General features: G+C 41.1%; 1 protein-coding gene across 4 annotated transcripts in view; it reads left to right on the top strand.

Moving 5' to 3' along the window:
* Nucleotides 1-24,602, top strand: part of RASGEF1B (RasGEF domain family member 1B) — a 642,014-nt gene that overhangs the window by 131,283 nt on the left and 486,129 nt on the right. The window contains exon 3 of one of the 4 annotated variants that reach the window (XM_078445987.2): nt 24,188-24,281. The exons of the other annotated variants lie outside the window; for them this stretch is intronic. Coding sequence (XP_078302113.1) covers nt 24,188-24,281 — 94 coding nt within the window. The remainder of the gene's footprint in view (nt 1-24,187; nt 24,282-24,602) is intronic. 4 annotated transcript variants of the gene reach the window in all.

The raw sequence follows: 24,602 nt of genomic DNA, 5'->3' as shown, positions 1-24,602 counted from the left end.
ACTTCAGCATACCACTGGCTGAGTGTTTTATATGTACTGAACTTTCATAACAACTCTATGATTTAGGTGTTGTAACAGCCTCATTTCAAAGATGAGAATGCTGAAGCACCGAGAGGTAAATTAACTTACCCATGTTACATGGCTGGTAAGTAGGATAGTAGGATGTGCTCACAGTAATCTAGCTCCAGAGCCTGTGTTCTTAACCACAATTCCATATTAACTGCAGCCCATGTAGTAGTTTCATCTGCAGTTTGGAAATTTGGTGGGAGTATTGTTTAGAATATGAGATTGTTGAGTGTGAAAATTGTAAAGTGGAAAATACTGGATTAATCTCTAAATTTATATCTATGTAAGTTCATCTCTGTAAATTACTTAAGATAATGGCTATGAGGGACCATCAGTTGGGGGCTAAAGTAGTGCCCACATGTGGAAATATCTTTAAGACTAAGTGAAAAACATCTCAAGGCAGGGCGTTTGAATAGAAATATGGGGAGACCCTGTGGATGGATGGTGATGATGGGCTAAGACTCTATCAACAGGGACTGATAGTGTCTGACCCACTGGTTGGGCAAAGGATGTTTAGAGATTAGGTTATAATCACAGTTTGATTGTATTATTATACTGTTTTCACATACATGTAGGAGAGTGTCTCAGTCTTCTATTTTGAATATATCTAATTTCACCAATGGTAATCCATTTCTAGCATCTGTTATGCCAATTAAAAGCCACTAATTTCACCAATGAAAACCACTGTCAACATTTATTAAGCCAATTGTGAAAACCTCTGGTGTTGATCAGAGATAAGGATAGCTGAAGGCTTGTAGTAGTTGCCTCTGATTAAATAATTGGTGGCTGACAACCCCTGGAGAATGAATTTCCACTTAGGGCAACTGTAGTTACCATGTGGTTTAAACAAACAACATATAATACCATGGTGACACCAAATACGAGTTGTGAGGGGCATATCCTTTGTCCCAAGATATTTAAGTATTTTGAATGTTCTTTCTAATCATAGGGCATCATTATTCCTCTCCTCTAAGGACTGTCTCCAAGACTGCAGAGACAAAACCATAGCTTTCTTTTCTTTGTGGTACAAGATTACAAACAAGGGCAGAATGCACTGTTGTAAATAGACATGAATGGAGACAGTCTGGTTTGATAGAAATATACTTTCAGTTATTGTGATGAGTTAAACTATAGAACTTCCTAAAAGGATAGATATCCATTTTTCTGTCATGTAAACTTTGTTTCCCTAAAAAATGAACTGAAAGAAATGCTAGAAAAATGTAGAAAATAAATCCCCGCCATCCTCTATGTAGTTCCTTGTTTTTCATTTCTTTGAAATTCAGTGTGGTAAATATTGCTCATGACTTGAAGACCAAATGAAATGTGTAGTAACTTGAAACTCTGCCTACCATTAAGTCTGTTTTTTTTTTTCTGGTAATTTTGTGTGTCAATGCAGACAGATTGATGGCTTGTCCCATTAAGGTGAAAAAGACAAATAAAGAGAATAGACAATTAACCTTCCTAACCAACCTGCAAAATGAAATATTCATGGAAACTAGGGTTCTTAATTAGCCAGGGGCCATGGAAAAATGAGTTTATGAAAGGCCACTTGAAAATTAGGATTGCAAATACATCTGGATTTTTACACTGTTTGGGGTAGATCCTAATTGGGATCTCCAATAACTCAATGATAAAAATCTTATGTCAAGTTCCTTAAGAGTGTCTAGATATGAAGTGATGATTTTTGTTGATATTTGTGTCCTAGAGAAGAGGGTTCAAAATTTGATGTGCAATATTTTAAAGAAGAATTTGAATGAATGGGTTACTATCTTTCATTGTGGAGTGCTTATGCCTGGAATAATTCTACACTTTCTGGCTTCCACATCTTTGAGTATATTTCCACCTGTCTGTATTGTCTTATCCTTGCTCTCTCCCTGACTTCTCCATTCTGAACTATATTGTTTCTTTTGTTTGTTTTTGTTTGTTTGTTGTTTTTTTTTTTTCCTTTGGTGCTAAATCTGGTATTTCTTCAACTATAGGTAAGTGAAGCCAGGGAGGAGACTTGGATTTGGATCTGGATCCATTCTGGGTCTTTGTGGTGGGTTTAGAAAGATAGGTCCAAGTGCAAGTGCTGGGAATTATGTGTGACAAGTTAAACATGGTACCTGATGAGGAGGGCCCATGAAACAGGGATAAGAAGGCCCTTGTACCCACCAGGCCTACTCTTCCATGCCTGATACTGATAGGTATCAGTAATTGATCATGACATCCTTTCCTCTAGAAACTGGATGTGGCCTTGGACTTCTTTTCAACAAAGTGTTCTAGGCAACTAGTACACTTAAATGAATGCTATGTGTGATCTAATTGGGTCACTCATATGGGGGATAACAAATCAGATAAGGCAGTATCTACAATAGCAGTCAAACAGGCCATAGGCATTGTTGGAGCAAGCTGTTAGCTACTAACTGGCCTGGAACTCCAGTCTTTTGAAGAGTGACAGGCAAAACATGAACCACTCAGTTGTGAAGGGAGAGATGGGGAACAGGACAGAATCCTAGAACTAGACTATCAAGTGGGGACTTGTGCTCAAGAAGGAAGAAAAGTCATTTTATCAGGACTGGGGAACAGGGTTGAAGCTGAGTTAACGGCCAAGAGAGCTTGATGTTGTTCCCCGGAATAATGGGACAGAAAGGAGAGACAGAAAAACAATCTTTATTGGGCACCTGCTGTGTGCCAGGGATGGTTTGGTGCTTTACTGACCTGATCTTATTTCAGAGGCAGCTTCTATAATCATCCCTTTTGCCTAGGTTTATTCCTGGGCTGGATCCAGGCTGAGCTGCTGGATCAGGCCAGAGCCTTCACTTGCCCCCTACTCTGATTACTTGTCTTTTAAAATCCCCAACTAGATTTTAAGCTCTTGAGGGAAGACATGGGACCTATTGCTGCTTTGTATTCTCCCCAGGGTGCTACTTGCCGTAGGTAGGACTCAGTAAATATTTGTTAATTGATTGCTATATCCTGGTACATGCAAACCTACTTTAGAGGAAACATATTTCTGGGGACTGTGTCTCAAAGCAGATCTCTGTGAGACCAATCTCAATTGTCCTTGCACTGTGGTCTTGTGGTCACTGAGTGAGCAGGTAACAACAGTAAGAAATGAAGTCTGGATCTAAATGTTGTAAGTGATTGGTCAGAATTCACTCAGTGGATTGCTTTCCACATCGAACCTCTATGTGAGGAAGAGTCTGGGCTAACAGCTATGAAAGCCAGAAAGGAAACACAGTGCTGAATTCTTCCAGCCTCTCTAGGCTGGGACTTTACGAGTCCCAGGATATACCTCCCATACTCTCTGTTCACCTCAGCTTGCCTTTTGTGCTGTCCGACATTCCCACAGCACTTACTTGTGTCTCTAAGTTAAGCCCAAGAGGGTGTGTGTTAAAATACAGCCAGTATCTGGAAGATTCAAATTAAGCCAGTATCCTCTGTTTTGCAAAATCAAGATTATGGCGCTCTATTAGGGCTGTCAGGTTAAGCTTGGAATGGCAAAATAATTTGAGAGGAAACCTGTGTCCAAGTAAAAAGCAACCCTAAAAGACAGGCCCAATCAACCTTTCTCAACATGGGCCACCTCCCTTTAGGTATTTGTGGTGGATGCTGAGACATGCAGGTAAAGTAACATGGGCTTGGTTGGGGGGGGGGGGGTAGTGTTTTTATTTTGTCACTTACTTGTTTGGGCAAGATAATAAAATTCTCTGACTCATGGTTTCTACATCTCTAAGATAAGGGTAACAATGCCTGCATGTACAATTTTTTATAAAGATTTTGGAGAATGTTCACAAACTGTGCAGCATGTAGTAGATACTCAATAAAGTGTGGATGTTATTACTAAACTTTTGGTTGGTTTTTGGAAAATAGGGGATGAACCCATTCTTATCTGTTTTTATTCTTTTCTGACTTCTCCTTTATCTAATAACAAGCCAATAAACAAGCCAACCATCCAATAAAATGTAAAGTCATTGTGATGCATCACTTTTTTTTTCTTTTAGTATCTTTTACTCATTGGATATGGAAGTATTTATCATTTATTATTTTGTCACTCAGGTCACATACCAGAATGCGTGTGCAAGTGCAAAAACATGAAGTACCTGCTTATAGTTAGAGCATTTAATCCAGACTATTAGGAAATTCACAACAGAGAGACAAGGGCAAGGTGAATCTTTGATGTACAGATGCTGTCGAAAGAAGCAAACATGAATTCCAAAATGCAAATATTGAGGATGTCTCCCTACTTCAGCCCCATGTCTGTCAGGTTCTTTCTTCAAAATTGTAGTTCTGGGATTGTTCTAGCTTTCATTAATCTTTGGATCCTAAGTGATATTCTTATTTAGGAGCTGTTTTTTACATATCTTAGGCACTCGTGGCAGATCAGTGAGATGTACTAAGGCAGTTATAACCCATTAACATCTTGGTACACATTTTTAAGTTAAGGAAACATAAACTCATGATAAAATGGAACTTGCTATGTTGTATGTATGTATGTGTGGCCCCAGTCACTATAGAACTGTTTAATATTCTGCAAAAATATTTTTACAAGCTCAGTTCCAGTTACTATAATCATGGCAATAATTTTTCACACCCCAGCACCTATTAAATTAGCAAGCCAGTTCTTTTCTTGAGCCATTATTCAAATGGATTCTGTCTGCATTCAAATTAATTTCAAGATCATAGAAATTAACAATGGGAAAGGTACATTAAATCACCTACTCCATTTATTTGCTACGGGACAGGAGAATTGATCTTTACATCATAATCTCTAGTGCTTTGTCCAGTCTGTTTTAAATGTCTTGAATAAGTGTTATTCTGATTCTGGGTGGTCATCTAATAAAATTCCAGGCAAAATTCTTTTTCACAGTCTACTGGAATATCTATGGATTTTCTGGTGCTTTGCAATTTGCCAGTGCTCAGAGCTGCCAGGAATCAGGCAATGAATTTTCTAGAAGAGTATGAGTGTGTGTGTGCATGCGTGCACTCATTGAAGAGGGTTGGGTAGATTGGGTGGGGGGAAGAGAGAGGCAAAAAGAAGGCAACTTGAGAAGGATGATATATTTGATTACATTTGAGATCTGACAGTTGTTTTACCTGACTAAATGCCCTTCAGGAATTGAAGGGAGCAGTAGGCATAGTCACTAACCAGGGGAGGCAATGAAAGATGTGGGTAGGTCTGATGACAATTTGAGTGGTAGTTAATGAAATTTTGTGAGGTCAGTCATCTAAAAGCCAACTAAAACATCCTTTAATTTAAGGTTGTACTTTATCAATCTTACACATGGATAGTTTAACTTATAGGCTCTAAAGTAGAAAGTAAGAGTCCAGGCATTCTAATGTTAGCTATTTTTCTTTCTTTACAAATTTAGTTGCAGCATTCTAATTAGATAGATAAATGGATAGATACATCTATATTCACCATCCAACTCAAGAAACAGAACATTATTAGCACAACAAATCCTTGATTGTTGTTTTAGTTAACTCAAATGAGATAGAGAAAAGGCATGAATCAAACACTTTGTAAATATTAGGACACAAGGCTAGACCAAACTTTAAGGTCTTATTACAACTTATTCATTATTCAAATTAAACATGCTTCACAGAAGCCAGAGAAGGAATTGGTGCCCTAGAACTGACATGAAAAGCATGAGGATCCCTTCAGAATCTCATGGAATATAAACATCTTTACATTCATTCACCCTCTGTTGTGCTGCTCAAATTCTCACTTGAACATCCAGGACAAGTATTTGTTCAACTCTTGCTTAAATACCTCCTGTGGTGAAGAAAATCATTAGCATGCACAGCTTCAGTAATAATGGTATGAAGGTTCTTATTTCCTTTGAGACCCAACCCTACAATTTTGAAGAAAGAACCTGACAGAGATGGGGCTGAAGTAGGGAGACATCCTCAATATTTGCATTTTGGAATTCATGTTTGCTTCTTTCGATAGCATCTGTGCATCAAAGATTCACCTTGCCCGTGTCTCTCTGTTGTGAACCCTGTGTCCTCAACATGTCTGCCCAAGGGTCTTACACTTAAGGGCTGTACAGAGCTAATCTAATCTCTTGGAACAGCTCCTCACATGTTTGAACACAGTTGCCATTCCTCTTTTCTCAACCCTCTAGTGCTCCCCTTCCAGTTTCCTTTTTTTTTTTTTAAGTTTAGATATTTATTTTGAGAGAGAGAAAGAGCAAGCAGGAAAGCGGCAGAGAGAGAGAGAATTACAAGCAGATTCCACACTGTTAGTGCAGAGCCTGATGCTGGCTCAATCCCATGTACTGTAAAATCATGACCTGAGCCAAAATCAAGAGTCAGACACTCAACTGACTAAGCCACCCAGGTGCCCCACCTCCCAGTTTCTTAAGCTAATTCACTCTTTCCAAACATGGTCACTTCCTTTGCTTGGTTTGCACCTGACTGTCTTCAGTGGTAGCTCCAGGTAAACCCATTCTTCACAATGTTCCTGAAATATATTCCTTCAGTGCTCGGGACATAATGAGGGCTTACTATATACTTGCTAAGTGGGTAAGCATAGCCTAATCAATCCTGCAGCATATTTATCTAGTATTGTAAGCCTTAGCCTACAAAAACAAATTTTCTTCATTATCTCCCATATTCTCTTCTTGAATCTCAGTTCTCATTCGAATAAAAGGTGAAAACACAACCTTTGTTTCCAAATCCTTCAGTCTCTCAGGAACTGATCCATCTTTTTTGATAAGCCAAAAACACAGCAAGAATTACTTCAAGCCTTCCTCTCTTCCACCTACTCTTCAAAAAAAGGAAACCAACTTGTGTTTAACATATATAGAATTCTCTCAATGCCAGCTAAAACATATTGAATCTGCACAAGGCACAAACTACAGAGCCCTCTCCCAGAACCTTCAGAGGACATGGCATAGATGTGACAGCAGTTGTATGGTGGTTCTACTCAGGCTGCTACTGGTGTAAGAGAAGTCCTTGTGCAAAGTAGGAAAAGGGGCCCTGGCTGGCAGGCTCTTAGACCCACCCCGTTTCTGTCCTCTTGGTAGCCCTATTCCCTTCTCCACCTGGCACTGTTGTGGGCTCACACTCAGACAAGCCAGAAAATCAGATGGCTGATAATAGGAAAAACTCTTGGAAACTCTGGCTGGTTAAAGGATGATGTTAGGAAAAGAAACAAACCAAATGCTAAGAATTATTTTAAGGGGAGCGAGCCAAATGAATTTGTTTAAATTTGGTCATTCCTGCCAACCAAATACACTTTTGCTCAGACATGGGCAATTTTACATAGAAAAATATTAACAGAGCCCTTCAAGGGTGAGGAAAGCTTGCAATTTGGAAGTGGACTGGCTGTGAGTCCAGGACTGGCTGATGCTGTTGAGTCCACCAGTATGGGACCACCAGCCTTGCCTGGTAAATGGTGCTGCACAAGACAGAAGGTGGAGGAGCCACCACAGCAGGTTGCCTGAGGCTTGATGGTCACAGCTCTCAAGCCCAGTTATTTGTCTGGAGATGAAAAGCTGAGCTCATAAGGAAGTGGAGAGTGCTGGAAGAAAGAATTAGCACATCCCTCCTAGGGAGGCCAAATGTTAGATCAATCACTTCCAGCCACTGCAGGGACTTCAGGGAATGAGATGTTAATTTATGCACATTGCCATCAGGAGGCTGGGAAGCAAGTGTTGTAATCTGCCTGATTCTCAAACCGACAGAGCTGCCTCTCTGTAATCTTTGGGTTCCAGTCAAGTGCAGACCGCTCCATGGCAGTGGCCACCTATGACATGAGCAGACCAGTTCCCTCCCCTCACTCCCCACTATTTCTTTCTTCCTTCTCCCTGTACAAGCCTGAGATGCTCTGGTGGTAGTACAATAAGGAAAACTTTGCATCCACATAGAACAATTGGTGACTGACTGAAAATGCTTTTCTGCAACCTGCAAGGAAACAGTGAGTGTGTGAAAAAGAAATAGGTTCATTTCATGTGGTTTTGAAGAGGCCATTTGGAACCATGGAAAATAACACCCAGCTTTGCAGAAACGGAAAGTTGACCTTGCGGTTTGTGTATGGCTTTTTTATCCCTCTCACAAAAAGCGTACAATCTGTCTTTTTTGGGGAGGGGGTTGGAGAAGAGGTAATGGAACCATCAGCAAGAAAACCAGAATTCACCCCCCAGCAATATGAATAATTGGAAGTTCTTAAATGGAAATTGGCATGGTTACAGATGACATAACATTTGTTGATGTAAAATGGGATGTCCCCAGAGGCATAGATAGCTTTAATTGTTCCTGTCCCAGAGCTTTTATGAACCTGGGAATAATCTGTATTTTGTAGTATCTTTGTGGCAGGTGCCCTGGATAGCAACAAAGACATGTTTAATAAAGTTCTCTTTCCAGACAGAGCCGGAAGGCTTACAGAGCAGTGCTTTGTACTGCATGGCAAGTGTGATATGCCAAAGTTAATTTCCATTTCTTTTTGTGTTCTGTCACATATAGGACACCCTGTAGGGTTTAGCCATGTTCTTGACCTTGATGAAGCTCTCTCTTCATTTTCTGATTTATTTCCTTATCTCTGTGTGTTTCTCACTCAGGGTGCTGGGAGGGAAGATTACATGGTTGGACTTTTGAAGAGGAGAATGGGAGGTGTTCTTGGTCCAGTGTGTGGAAAGGTTAGACTGAACAGTCCAAGTGAGGGGACTCCTGGTGGACCTCTTATGCTGATGGCTCTTGCCAACATCTAAGAGCTTGGAAAAATGTTATGACTCTGGGTCATGGAGGAGAGGTTTGTGTCATTATTTCTGAGGCTGGTTGGTCCTTAATGTCAGTGTGCCATGGTTCACTGATTATTCACAGAATCACAGGTGAAAAAGCCTAACCTCAAGGGCTGTCTTTACACTGTGTCCAAATTCACATCCACTAGGTTCTAAGTCTTCTACAGACCATGTTTCAGTGGAAATCATCTTTGTATTGTATCCATTTTTTTATTAAAAATTTTTTTTGATGTTTATTTTTTTTAAGAGATTGAGAGAGAGAGAATCAGAGCACGAGTTGGGGAGGGATGGAGAGAGAAGGAGACACAGAATTTGAAGCAGGCTCCAGGCTCTGAGCTGTCAGCACAGAGCCCGATGTGGGGCTCAAACTCATGAACCGCAAGATCATGACCTGAGCTGAAGTCAGACACTCAACTGACTGAGCCACCCAGGTTGCCCCGTATTGTATCCATTTTTAATGTGCACTTCTTTTCTCAGTAAGGTGTTTTACACAGTGCTCTGCACAGCAGTGAAAACATTCTTGGATTTTGAGACATGCAACCTACTTCCATGGCTTTACCCTTGGCACAGGCTTCAGCAAGGACTGGTCTGTCTGTGAGGTCCAGATACCGTGCCTTTCACTCTTACCCACTCTCTTTGCATTGCTGCAGATATCACTATGTTGAGATCTTTTATCTCACTGAGATGGCATTGCTCTGGGCTTTCTGCCACTCTGGTCTCCACTGCTTCATCTACCCAGGCTACATTTCATGGCCTATCTCTTCACTCAACACTCTGCTAAAAACAGGCTAAGGAATCTCTGTCCTTATTGAACTTATATTCTAGTTAGGAGGGAGAGAGTTAAAAAAAATAAGTAAAAAAGAAAAGCAACATCAGCATATCTACATGTAAGTGTATATGGGAGTGTCAGTGCAGGGTTAGATCTTGTGCTACAGTGCCGTCCCCCTCCCCTTCGTAAGAGCTCTGCTAGGAAACTACCATCTTTTTTCTGGGTAGCCATGGCCCCGGACTTCCTTATCCTTCTGGGAGTTCTATTACAAACCCCCATAAAAATTGAGCACAGAGGGAAATTGTGCTGAAGGTGGAGAGCTGTTTCAGTAATGGCACAGAAACAGAACCCAGTATGGTAATCTGAAAATCTGAGGCTTTGACTTCATCCAGATCCATGCATTCAATTTGGGCTGATTTAAAAAAAATCTTTTTTAATGTTTATTTACTTTTGAGAGAGAGAGAGAGAGAGCGAGCATGAGTAGGGGAGGGACAGAGAAAGAGGGAGACACAGAATCCGAAGCAGGCTCCAGACTCTGAGCTGTCAGCACAGAGCCTGACATGGGACTTGAACTCACTGACTGTGAGATCATGACCTGAGCTGAAGTCAGACGCTTAACCCACTGAGTCACCCAGGTGCCCTTTGATTTGGGTTGATTCACCTAATTAATTGTAGCACTGAAATATTGTGCTCATTACCACTCACTTCTAAAAGAAAGGGATGCACATATAAGAAGTGATGTGGTACTTTGCCATTTAAATAAGATATTCATGAACACAATCTCATTTTAGCCTCACCTGGGTCTTAGATGGCAGGCACAGCAGACAGCATCTTCCCCATGATAATATCATACCTACGAATTCCAGTCTTACTGTGTTTCCCTAAGTAAGTTACTTAAATCCTCAAAGCCTGTTTGTTCATCTCTAAAATGGGGATAACACTACTTAGCTTGCACAGTTCTGGTGAAGTTTTAATGAAAAAATGTAGATAAGGTACCTAAATAATGCCTGACACATCATAGGAATGCTAAATGACAGCTATTGTTGTAATCATTAGTATCTACAGTTGAGGAAACTGAGGTTTAGAGAGCATACTGCATAACAAAAATTTGTCAACCTGAGTCACAGGCACAGCATCCTTTTAATAAGAATATACTGTTTTTGAGAAATCTCTTTATGATTTAAAAATATTCTTTTTTAATGTTTGTTTTTTGAGAGAGAGCAAGCACATGAGCGGCGGAAGGGCAGAGAGAGAGGGAGACAGAGCATCCAGAGTCAGCTCTGCACTGACAGCAGAGAGCCTTACACAGTGCTTGAACTCACGAACTGTAAGATCATGACCTGAGCTGAAGGCAGCCACTTAACTGAGTTACCCAGGTGCTCCAAGAAATCTGTTTACGATTTAAAAGGTAAAGGCTGGGCACCTTTTTCAGGGCCCCCGGCTGGCTCCCCAAGCATTGGGAAGGCTGGCATCTGAAAGTCAGGACTCTCCAGCAGTAGGAGAAGGCTTAGGTAACAGGAGTGGAGGGGTGGCCCTGAGAGGGGCATGTTTCTCATTTTGGTAGGAAATGTGATGAGAGGTATAATGGATATATGTCCTCTGGTTAATTTGCATATCATCCATATCTTTTTCTTCCTGATCAAATTTTCCACTTTGCTTTTTAAATGAGTAAATAAATACACAAATATGGTTCCATCACTTACTTGCTGTAATTATGGCTGTGGCCTAGTCTCACAATGGCTGTTGCCCCACTGTAATGATAGATCACATCATGCATAGTGTGAGGGGGTTGCCTGGTTGGCTCAGTCAGTAGAGAACGCAACTCTTGATCTTGGGTTGTGAGTCCAAGCCCCATGCTGGCATAGAGCTTACTTAAAATTAAAAAAAGGAGGGGCACTTGGGTGGCTCAGTCAGTTAAGCATCTGATTCTTGATTTCAGCTCAGGTCATAATCTCATGGTCCATGAGATCGAGCCCTGCATAGAGCTCATGCTGATAGTGTGGAGTCTGCTTGGGATTCTCTCTTTCTCCTCTCTCTCTGCCCCACTCCCCACTCATGCTCTCTCTCTCTTTCAAAGTAAATAAATAAACTTAAAAGAAAAAGGAATAATGTGAGGAATAAATGAGTGTATGCCAAGCATTTAGCATAGTTCCTTACATGTCTGTTACAAAGGCTCAAAAAGTGTTAGCTATCATTATCATCGTTGTTTTAAAAAGCAATGGTAAGATCTTTTGGCTGGTATATATCAAAATATATAAACAAAACACAAAATATATAAACAAAACATTTATTGAACCTTTCTGTACATCAGACCATCTGCTGGGAGTTTACCTACTCATCACTGACTTGATCCTGGTGTGAGGCCCATGCACTGCTGGGGCAGAAACTAATATCATTCCCATTTGTTGTATGTGGAAACTAAGGCTCAGAGAAAATAAGTGATTTTCAAAGTCATTCAGCTAATAAAAGGCAAATCAGACTGAAATCCAGGTTTTTTTGCTTAAAACGTAATGCTTTCTCTATAATCGCATGGTGTTGCTCTCCCCTGACCTGCTTTTGCCCATCTCTGCTGATTACCATGCTTTCCCTGAATTCTAGTTTGGCATTGTGGCAACCCAAATTCCTTTGCTTGGAGTCTTCAGGGCTGGCTTTCACTTTCTTGCTTTACAAAGACTTTTAATGCTTAAAAAAGGTTTTTTTTTTGCATTTAAAATTTCCTGTCCTCCAGTTTCCCAAATCCACAAATTCAGTGTTCTACCTCCTATATCTCATTAAAGAATTGAATGATGGCTACATTGAGTAATCTTCGGGATTTATGCTGAGAACCTTGAACATGGTCATATAAAGAGGAAGATAAATTCAGAAGTGGTGGCCGTACCTACCATCTGTGAGAGAGACTCAGAGCATCATAGTGCTTATATGTGTGTTTCAATCAGTGAATGAAAATTTGCCAAGTTGGCCAATTGGTTGTAAAAGAGTGAATTATATAATGTTTCTTTACAAAATGAAAGCTTAGTTTTGTTTGATTTTTGGCCTGGTTTCAGTTTCATTCTTGCCTTTTCCCCTTTGCCAGGGCACTGCTTCATCTGCTCTAATTGTTGCCTTGGGGTCTCCTATGATCTACTTGAATACTGCAGAGCCCCAAAGAGGTCCAGCAACAGTCAAAGCTTGTGTGCACTAGGCTGCATGCTGTGTGATTACACTGGCTACGGAAATGCAGCAGCCTGAAGGGGGCTCCATGAGAGGGATGGGCTTAATCCCTCATATCCCCTTGCCATAGGCTGAAATCAGACAACTATTTAGTAATCTGGACATTTCTAGTTGGTTCTCATGGAGAAAAATGATAAGGGTCAGATCTATAAGTGAGTCATTCATATATTCACCTGTTTATCAAAAAGTTATTGGGGTTCTTGGGTGGCTCAGTCCATTGAGACTCTTGATTTCGGCTTAGGTCATGATCTCATGGTTGTGAGTTCGAGCCCTGCATTGGGCTCTGCGCTGACAGTGCAGAGCCTGCCTGGGATTCTGTCTCCCTCTCTCTACCCCTGTCCCCACCCTCTCTTAAACATAAAAAAAGTTATTAAGGCCTCCTATGTATTCCTCTCTAGAAGGTAAGCTCCCAATATCAACATGCTGCCTTACATGATAATTTTCTGTTGAATGAATGAATGAATGAGTGGAGGAAAAGCACTATGCTATGGGAGCATGTAAGAGGCAGACTTAATTCCTCAGAGATGACTCTGGGAGGAAGAGATACATAAGAAGAGATGAAGGGCAAGTAGACATTAGGCATGAAGTAAGAAATATGTTTTTGTGGATCTGAATCCAGCAGTGCAGTTTTCTCCAGAGCCCTCATCATGAGAGTGGACAGAAGGGGGCAAGGATGGGCACATCCAGGCACAGAGAGACCCTTCAGAATAAGAGAGATTGGCAGCACAAGAATAGCAGTGGACATGGGGAAACAGATAGCTTGATCCATTTTTTGCTTATTCAACAAATACGTACTAGCATTAACTATGTGCTGGCACTTAAAAAAAATTTTTTTTTACATGTATTTATTTGTTTTTGAGAGACAGAGAGAGATAGAGCACAAGTGGGGGATGGGCAGAGAGAGAAGGAGACACAGAATCTGAAACAGGCTCCAGGCTCTGAGCTGTTAGCACAGAGCCCGACGCAGGGCTTGAACTCACAAACAGCGAGATCATGACCTTAGCCGACGTCGGACGCTCAACCTACTGAGCCACCCAGGCACCCCTGTGCTGGCACTTGTTAACACTATTCTGTATGCTTTATAAATTCATCTTTGTAACAAAAGTATTGTTCCCATCTTACACATGGGAAACTGAGGCACAAAGAAGTTTAATAACTTACCCAAGGTCATATGGTAAGTGGTAGATAGAGCCAGGATCCAAACCCAGGCAGCCCATTTTCTTTTTCTTTCTTTCTTTCTTTCTTTCTTTCTTTCTTTCTTTCTTTCTTTCTTTTCTTTTCTTTTCTTTTCTTTTTCTTTCTTTCTCTCTTTCTTTCTTTCTTTCTTTCTTTCTTTCTTTCTTTCTTTCTTCTTCCCTCTCTCTATTTATTGTCAAGTTAGCTAAATACAGTGTAATCTTGGCTTCAGGAGTAGATTCCCATGATTCATCTCTTACATACAACACCCATTGCTCATCCCAATGACTGCCCTCCTCAATGCCCATCTCCTGTTGTCCCTACCCCCTGAACCCCCCAGCTTCATCAAACCTCTGTTTTCTGTGTTTAAGAGTCTCTTATGGTTTGCCTCCTTCTCTGTATCTTATTTTTCCTTCCCTTCCCCAATGGTTATCTGTGAGGTTTCTCAAAGTCCACTTATGAGTGAAATCATATGATATCTGTCTTTCTCTGACTGACTTATTTCGCTTAGCACAATACCCTCCAGTTCTATCCATGTTGTTGAAAGTGGCAAAGTTTCATCCTTTTTCATCACTCAGTAGTATTTCCCATCAGGGCTCATTTTCCTAACCCCATCACCATGCTAACTCTTGCTGATGAGCAAAAAAAGTTGATCAGACACATGGTCTTTCAAGACAGGACAGGCACCTAGAGGCTATCTTTATACAAGGGGAAGGAGGCTTTCTGTATCAACACAGACAACTTTGCGATAATACAGGAATCTACATTTCTGTTGCATTTAAAAAGTTCTTAACCTTTCTCACCTTTGCTATTGTATGTGAAGAGGAGGCATGGGGGGCTGGGAGGGGCAAAGACAGAGAGAGAGAGAGAGAGAGAGAGAGAGAGAGAGAGAATAAGTGGGGGGAATTCTAGTTCAGCGTTTTGGGTATTAGGCTCTGTTCATTTCTAGAAGGTGATCACTGCCAAATCTTCCTCCTGTGTGCCCAAATCTGCTTATTTATGAAGTCTGACTGTTACTTTTGTTTTTCATTGCTCCAGACACAATCAGAATCTCCAAATACATTTGTAAAAAACTGTATTGTGGTAAGAACACTTAGCATGAGATCTGCCTTCTTAAATCTTTAAATGTATGGTGCAGTATTGTTAACCACAGGTACAGTGTTGTGCAGCACATCCCTAGAACTTGTTCATCTTGTGTAACTGACACTTCATGCCCATTGAACAGCCTCTCCCTCTTGCTCCCTCCTCCAGCCCCTGACAGCCACTACCCAAATAATTTTAAGGTGTCTGGAATGGTAATGATCAGAGTCTGGTGCAGAGATAGTATGAGGTGTCCTTCTCCAAATTACCTAGACAAAACTTTGATGCAAAGATTTAGCAGACATAGTTGTAATGATTACCCCAAAGAACACATTTGTGTATTTCTAGTAAGATATTAAAACGATGTCTATGTTTACATTAAAAAAACTGATGGCAGATTTCTCTTATAAACTTTCCCACATGGAGCTCTTCTGGTGTCCTATGTTTGCTAGTGAATATAATGCCTATAATGGGGTCCAGAAGAATTCTGTGAAAGGCCAGTATCGATAAGATTCATGATATGAGACAGTTGACAGGGTGCTGGTAATTCAGATTTGCTAGGCTGGATTGACAGAAATGACTTGGTGAAAACAGCACGTAGCTATTGTTTCCAATAGATTTTGCTTCTAACCTGTATTTAGTGAGTAGTGCCTACAGCCAATTGTATATTGGTTTCTGGACTAGGAGCCCAAGCTCATTTTTCTCTCCCTAAAAGCGCTATCATTTCCAGAGGGCAGTGCGTGTTAGAAACCTGTTCTTGGGGCTGCTTTGTCAGGAGAGGGAGATATAGTAAGAGGCTGTCGGGAACAAACAAAGACATCCTTGACAATGGCGATTTATCTTGCTACCTGCAACATGCCCTTTGGTGTGATAGCTGCCTGGGCTGGCTGGGATTATTTATCTTGAGCACACACTGATATATGGAAGTGTGCTCCTGGCAGGCTTCCTTGCTTTCTTCCTTTCCTGCCTGGCTGGTCTCCTCCGTTCATCCTTCCATATCAGAGGGCTGTCAGCCAGCATGGTCCTGGGGAATTAGAGGGGAGGGCAAGTGCCTGGAAATATCTTAGGAGAAATGATCTTCTTTGCAAGCAGAACTTGATCTAGTTTCTTTTTTTTCCTGTCAGGCCTTGGGAAATCAGATGCCTCAGAGCTCAAGCTCCTAGCAGGTGCAAGGAGTGTGGGACTATGCTTCTTTCTGGCAGTGATCTCATTCAAGCAGCCCCTCTCTCATCTTCTGCCTTCAGAAAGGCCTCCTTCCTTTCTTTCTGCTGCTTGGGCTTGTTCCTGGTGATGCTAACACATGAAAGTTGCAGGAGAACCTCTGGCAGCCACTCTCCTCCATTTGTGCTTCAGAAAATGCTGCTCCCTCTGTTAAGAATCTTGCCCCCCCCCCCCCCACCTTTACTCTTGACTGACTTCTGCTGGTTATTCACACATTCAGTTCAGGCATGACCTTTTCTCAGCACCGCTTGCCCAGTTACCCATCTTAGACTGTGCAGTGAGTTTTTCAGGCACTGGGAAGCTGGAGAAAGAGCTATTGTTCGGGGTGCTTGGGCATTGGCTCAGATATCTTCCCCCACTCCCAGCACAAGTCCGCAGTGTGCATGTGTGCACAGACACACACACACACACACACACACACACTTTCTCTTTTTCTCTATCTTTCTCTGCCCCCCAAAGAGAATGTGCTCATATCTTTGCTGGTTTAGTTCATAAATCAGGCAAGCCCAGTGTCTGTGAGTGGAATTAGGCTTGCAGAACATGGAAGTCCTCAAAAGGCTTTTAGCTGAGAAGAGTTTAATGAAGGAACTATTTCCAGTAGGGTGGGTGAGTTAAAGAACCAGCAAGGGGTAAAATACTGAAGAACGAGTGACAGCAGGAAGGGACAAGGCTCAGGAATAAAGCTAGTGGGGCCTTGAGCAAGATGGTACTGCACAACAGGGCTGACCCACGGGAGCTGTGGCCGCAGAGAAACGCAGCCTCTACTTGAAGCCTAGTGAGGCAGGGAGGGGGTAGGGGAAAGTCGTCTATCCTCCAAGATGAAAGAGGCAGAAGGAAGCCTGGAAGTTGGAGTCCATAGAGGGCACACTTCTGGGGCACAGAGCAAGGCAGAGAAGCTGTGGAGAGTACAGGATCTGTGGGCAGGCATTAGGGGATGTTGCAGTAGGGAGTAAATCAAAAATAGCTGGCATATGAACATTCCGTTTGTTCTGTGAACCCCTCTGGCAGTCTGGAAAGCTAACAGGCCCTTTTTCAAAATAATGTTTCTAAATACAAAACACAGAATACATAGGATGACAAAGGAAACCAATTATATTGAAATACAGCTATCAAAATACTAAAAATAAATTGTGATACAATAATATATATGCTGATTTATTAACACATGAGACTAAAAATATCTGTTGGTAGATCTAACAATTGCCAAGCTTTCTAAATAATGATAAATGTAAATGGTATTTCAAGACAACTGCAACTGCTGAAATGAATACGGAAATATCTGTGATGTTTTTATTGATGCTAAAATCTTAGGTTCTTCTAATACTACCATACTTGGTTGTCTACATTCATAGTTCAGGAATGTGCTAAATTTCAGTTGAGTAGAGTTTAGTAACACAGATCAATATATAATTTTCTCCATCTAAGTTCACAGACATCTGAATTCTATCCAAGGGTTTCTTAGGGGTCTGGAGACTCAGGGTCAAGACTACTTGCCTTAAATATAAGTGCGAGGGTGTTAAGATCTAGTGGAGTGGTGTTGTAAGCCTGACTATGAGAAGGCAGCAGTATAGCCAGGATCCAGGTTCTTATCAGTAGTGAGATCGTCCCCATGCAGTGTCCCAGGGCCCTAAAAATACATGCCAAGAATGATGTATTTGCTCATTTCTCTGCTCAGCGTCTACTTCTGTAAGTAGTATATCCTTGGCTATGCTAGAATGTAAACTTCATGAGGACCTGAATTCTTAGTACTTTTTATTGAAGTATTATATATATATATACACACACACACACATACCTAAATATATATATATTTAGATATGTGTGTGCATTTAGTCATGTCCAGTCCAGTCTCTCAAGGTCCCAAGAAATTTGAAAGGAAACATTTTGGTCCAGGTTTCCTGAAGATGGAGGTATGCATCTGTGAGTCTCTTGGAGCTTTGTTATACAAAAAAAAAAAAAAAAAAAAAAAAAAAAAAAAAAAAAAAAAAAGGCACTTGTCTCTTGGTGGATTTTATGTTGCATTTATCCAAGGTAATTCACTTGTGATCTAGGAGAAGCAACAGATCTCTGGTTGTTTTAAAATTGTTATTATTGATAACAATACTGATGTCTTTTTAAAAATTTATCACTTTTTAAAAAATGTTTATTTGAGAGGTAGTGAGCACGAGTGGGGGAGGGGCAGAGAGAGAGAGAGAGAGAGAGAGAGAGAGAGAGAGAGAGAGGGAGACAGAGAATCTGAAGCAGGCTCAGTGCTGTTAGTGCAGAGCCTGACACGGGGCTCAAACTCACAAATGGTGAGATCATGACCTGAGCTGAAGTAGGATGCTTAACCAACTGAGCCACCCAGGCACTCCTCAATACTGACAAATGTCTTAATTTGCATAATGTACTATTAAATCCATGTTCTTATTTGCTCTCCACTCTAACTCCTGAGGAGGATAGCTCCGTTATAGATGGAAGAACTAAGTGTCAGAGGGGCTAAGGGAAATGTGGGAGCCAGGACTAACAGATAATTTAGTACTGGAAAAAACCTAAAGTACAATCCACGTGGTGACTGTTATGCATGCCTGTGACAAGGTATAAGGGTTGAGATGAGGAGGAACACTGATGAGATGTTTGAATGGAGAATAATGACTGGAGAATAATGAGAATAATGAATAGAGATGTTTGAGGTGGAGAGTTCAGCGACTGCCATCACCAGGGGGATGGTTGTGGTGTTCTGTCATGTGGTGTTCCTCTAGATTGTCTCAGTTCTGAGCTTTGATGATGTTCCAGAACAATGGCTTTGAACAAACATTCAATTTAGTGACTTTTCACGTGGTTCTACTTTGTTTAGATGATATAAGTCTAGATATTTGGATTTACCTCAACTTATTGAATAGACCTGGGAAACAGCTTCAATGTCACCTAGAATTACCTCCTTATAACTTTATAAATGAGGAAACTAAGACCCAGAGAGGCAAAGTGACTTGTCCAATATCACAGAGGTGGCTAGTGTGGAGGACTGCATGCAATAAACTGAGGAGAGTAAGAGGGCAGAGTTGACTTTCAACAGGGAAAATTTTCTATAGAAGTTGATTGTTGAGTTTTAATGGAGGTGAAAGTTCTAGTAGGTCTATGGAAAGAGAAGGATTGCTATGGAAAGAGAAGGACCAACAAAAATTTTAACTATCTAGCTGCTGGATAATAATGGCAGATAGTAGCCAGGGGGTTATTGTAGCTATGGACCCATAAGATCTTTAGACATAGCACTCACTCATACACCTTCAACTCCACACCTTAATCCTGAAACAGTGCAGAAAATAGAAACTCATTCTGAAAGGACATGGTGTAGGTAGTAGGCAGAATACTAAGATGGCCCCCAAGATTCCCAACCTCCTTTATATATTCTTTATAATCTCCTCTCCCTTGAGTATGGACAGGTCTGTGAATGTGATGGAATTCACTCCTATGATTAGGTTACATTACATGACAAAGATGAAAGAATTTTGCAGATGTAACCTCAAATCAGCTGATTTTGAGTGAGTCAGAGGGATATTATCCTGGATAGTCCTGACTTACTCAGTGAGAGTTATTCAGAAGATGCAGAGAGTCATAGTAACAGAGATTGTCCTGCTGGCTTTGAAGTAAGCCTCTGTGCTGTGAGAGACCAACATGGCTAGAACTTGGGACAGCTCCTTTAGGAGCTGAGAGCGACCTCTGGCTGCAGCCAGCAAGAAAACAGGGACTTTAGTCCTATAATTCAAGGAAGTGAATTTTGCTCACCACCTGAATGAGCTTGGAAGAAGACCCCAAGCTCCTGATAAAACCACAAGCCCAGCTGACACCCCAAGACCTGATGAGAACCCAGTTAGGCTCTGCCTAGACTTGTAACATAAACTATGAGGTAATAAATTTTTGTTAAAAAAAATTCCCTATCTAGGTAGGTGCCACTTTCCTGGAGTGTCTCCAAGTCCAGGAGCATAAATTCAGGCAAGAACAGCCCCTTGGGAGATACATTATTTACTCTTGGATGTCAGGACTGATGTGTTTTTTCATAGTATAACCTATTAATTATACAGGCCAGTAGCAGCAGATTTTCAGAGAATTGACTCATAATTTTGTGAACCATTCTGCAGAGAAATAGTTTTCTTGGGAGTCACATCCAGCTTTGTAAGAAGCCTTACTTTAGAGAAGATAATATTCCTGGAAACCTACCAGAATAGGTCTTACCCTCCTGGATATAGGATTTCTTTATTTTAAGCAAAATCTTTGCTTGCTTGAAGAAATGAATCTTTCTGATATATGAGGGAGCACACTGGTGTTTTTCTTTTCTGTTGCTTTATTATCTAAGAGTACCTTTTAATTCTTTCTTGTACTGATAAAACAGAAAATACTGAAAAGCGTTCATTTCTATTTGGCACAAGACTTCCTGGGAGAGGAGGACTTAGACCTTTGAATGGGACTGGCCTCTTTCATCCCATGAGATGGTGCTTTGTTGCATGGGACTCTCTTCATTACCTGCATTTCTCGTGGTTACCCTGCTGCTTGGCTTCCATTCTACAGTTTGGGGTTCATCTGTTCTGAGAGGAAAAAGTAAGGTTGGAAAAATTCTTGCTCAGGAAGAACCACTTGGTGGCATTTACTTATACACTTCTAGTATGCAAATTCTTTATTTCAACTCTCAATCATGGTGGAACGCTTGTCAAGAAAAGATTGTTCTAGTAATCTTCAGCTGTATCCTCCAGATCATTCTAGATTTTGTGGCTTTTCAATCCAAATCAAAATGGCTGACAAAATTCTACTTTGTGGTTAGCACAGAAGGGGGCTTTAAGGAATCATGTCCATGATCAAGGAAGCCCTAAAATGTGGTGCTATTGGTTTCTACAACTCGGAGTGTCCAGGTTCCCCTGAGAGCAGCGACCAATGAGGGGCAAAGGGAGAAGTGAGAACATTGCCTCTGAGGAAGCACGCCAGATTAGTTCAACGGCCTTTGAAATTCAGAAATAAATCTCTGACTGAGAATCCTTATAAAGTGACTCGGGAAAGTGGAAAGAATACTGGACTAGGATTCCATTCTTTGCTGTTAATAACTGATTGGGTAACCTTGGCTAATTCGTAGAACCGTTCTAAGCCTCAACATCATTAGGTATAAGAATGGGTCTTTCTGTTCAATTTCTTTGTCCTCAAAGAGCAGAAACTAGCTGTCACCACCTTAAGCAGAAGAGGATTGTTTGGAAGGTGCTGGGCTGCTCATGGAACATGCAAAGGCTTGAGACCCAGGCTGGAAAAGGACAGGAACAGAACAGGTGTGACTGAAGTCTGTGGAGCAGGAGTGCCTGCCACAGTAGTGAACGTGGTCAGCCTTGGTGGGTTCTTAGAGGCATAGTTCTTGCTCCCCCTTTCTACAGTAAATACTTGTCTCTGCTAAGTAGCTACCCAGCTGGGGCTAAGTTTCCCAGCCCTTCTTGCATATAGGTGTGGCCATGTAACCATTTCTAACTAATAGAACCTGAATGGAAATGATGTATGTTACTTCCTGGCCATAGTGTTTCAGAAGCAGGGATGCTCCCTCCATGTTTCTTTCCTCCTCTGCTGGCTGATGCAGATGACTACACCTGGGCATGGTGCTATCAAAGGATGAACCACTGGGAGGAGTTTCAGGAACATCCACCTTGTATTCTTACCTGGGTAGAAATAAAATTTTATTATGCTTGAATTTTTGTACATATATAGATCTATTTGTTACATCAACCAGCATTATCTTATAGGAAATAGGTTCCTTTGGCTAATCTCTGATCTTATTATTCTATGTTTGTCGTATCTTCAAAACCCATTGTCTGTCTGAACTTATAGTGGAAAGAGAAGACCAGTCTACATTTCCTGTACTTATCATACCTATAAGAGGACACAAATATATGATTAAAAAATTGACACCCTCAAGATTTATAAATCATCTTCCTAACTTCTTCTACCCCAACTTCCACCCTTTGAGAGACAGTATGGCATAGTGGTTAAGTGTGTAGACTATGGAGCCAGAATGTTTGGATGTAAATATTGCTTCTGTTGCTTACTATTTCTGTGAACTTGGGCAAGTTACTTAACCTTTCTTGTCTCTGTCTCTGAATCTGAAAAATAGGGATAGTAATACTACCTACCTCAGAGGGTTATGAGAATTCAATGAATTACAGTAATCCTCTTTTATATATACATCCTAAGATCCCTACTAGATGCCTGAAACCGCAGAGAGTACTGAGTCCTATATATGCTATATTTTTTCCTATACGTACAAATTTAATTTATAAATTTGGCACAATAAGAGATCAGCACTAATAACCAATAATAAAATAGAACAGTTATAACAATGTAGTGTAATAAAAGTTATGTGAATATGGTCTCTCTCCCTGTCTTTCTCTCAAAATATCTTATTGCACTGTACTTACCCCTCTTCTTGTGATGATGTGAGATGATAAAATAACTATGTGATGAGATGAAGTGAGGCGAATGATGTAGATACTGTGACATAGCATTAAGCTACTATTGACCTTCTGATGGTAAGTCAAAAGGAGGATCATCTGCTTTCAGACCATGGTAGACTGTGGGTAACTGAAATTGCAGGTAAGGGAGCAGGGGGGACTACTATGGTACAGCTAAGCACTTAGAGTATTTTCTGGCTTGTAGTAGGCACACAATAAATGTCATTTCTTATAATTTTCAGGACTTATTGTTGTGGTTTAGCCTAGGACTCCCAAGAACCTTTGCATTTGTGTTTAGTTCTTTCATGTTAACATCAGGAGAATCCAGGCAGCTTTTACATAAATGGATGATGCCACTGTTAATGGGACAGAGATAAATCTAACACTCAATAAAATGACTGCAAGCACTTAGTGACCTTGTGCATTAGAAATCTAAAAACATGGGGCGCCTGGGTGGCGCAGTCGGTTAAGCGTCCGACTTCAGCCAGGTCACGATCTCGCGGTCCGTGAGTTCGAGCCCCGCGTCAGGCTCTGGGCTGATGGCTCGGAGCCTGGAGCCTGTTTCCGATTCTGTGTCTCCCTCTCTCTCTCTGCCCCTCCCCCGTTCATGCTCTGTCTCTCTCTGTCCCAAAAATAAATAAAAAATGTTGAAAAAAAAAAAATTAAAAAAAAAAAAAAAGAAATCTAAAAACATGATGATGATAGTTTTATACTTTATAGTGCTTACTATGTGTCAGGCATTGTTTTAACTTCACATATATTAGCTCATTTAATCATCACAGTGACCCTGTGAGGTAGGTATGATCATTTTCCCTATTTTACAGATGGGAAAGTTGAGGCACAGCAAGGTTAAATTGCTCACTGCAGGTCACACAACTAGTAAGTGGCAGAGTTGTTGCTTCAAATCCTGTTAGTCTGGCTGCAGAAGCCATGTGTGGGTCCTGCTCATATTTATCACCTAGTCAAGGGTTTTTAGCACTTCACTCTTTTGTGAAGTCTTTCCAGGTCTGTTCAGGGGGGTTGTTCACTGTTTTTTATGCCAGCCACCATAATATCTTGGACTGTTTTGGTTGCAGCCGGAACCATGCTGTGTTGTAGTTATTTGTTCATGCTTCTGTGAGACCCTTGTGCACGTTGACTAGACTAGTGCTTCTCAAACTTCAAAGTGCCAATGAATTGCCAGGGGCTCTTGTTAAAATGCAGATTCCAATACAGTAGGTGTGATAGTTAATTTTATGTGTCAACTTGACTGGGCCATTGGATGCATGGATATGTGGTCAAGCACTATTTCTGGGTGTGTCTGTGAGGGTGTGATTAACATTTAAATCGGTAGACTGTGTGTAACAGAATGCCCTCCCTAATGCAGGTGGGCCTCATCCAATCAGTTGAAGGCCTAAGTAGAATGAAAAGGCTGACCCTTCCCTAAGCAAGAGAGAATTCTTCCTGCTTAACTGCCTTTAAACTTGGCCTCCTCCTGCCTTTAGACTGGAACTGAAACATCAGCTCTTCTTGGACCTCAAAACTGCCACCCTTGGACTAGAACTAAACCATTGGCTCTCCAGCTTGCCAACTCATGCTGTAGATATTGGAACTTGTCAGTGTCCATAATTGTGTAAGCCAATTCCTTAAAATAAGTTCCTGTGTGTGTGTGTGTGTGTGTGTGTGTGTGTGTGTGTATCTATATCCATAGCCCCTTTATCTTTATCTCCTATTGTATCTGTTTATCTGAAGAGCCCTAACTAAGACAGTAGGTCTGGGGCGGGACCTGAGATTCTGCATTTCTAACAAGTTTCTAGTTTCTAGATAATGCTGATGCTCCCAGGCAGTGGACCACGTTTTGAGAAGCAAAGACAAGACTGTCACGTTCACCTTTCTATCCTGGGTCTCTAATACGGAATA

This window comes from Panthera onca, chromosome B1 (assembly GCF_046562875.1).
Source record: "Panthera onca isolate mPanOnc1 chromosome B1, mPanOnc1 haplotype 2, whole genome shotgun sequence".
Lineage (NCBI taxonomy): Eukaryota > Metazoa > Chordata > Mammalia > Carnivora > Felidae > Panthera > Panthera onca.
The sequence above is the reverse complement of the archived record's forward strand: the minus strand, read 5'-3'. Positions and strand labels throughout refer to the sequence as shown.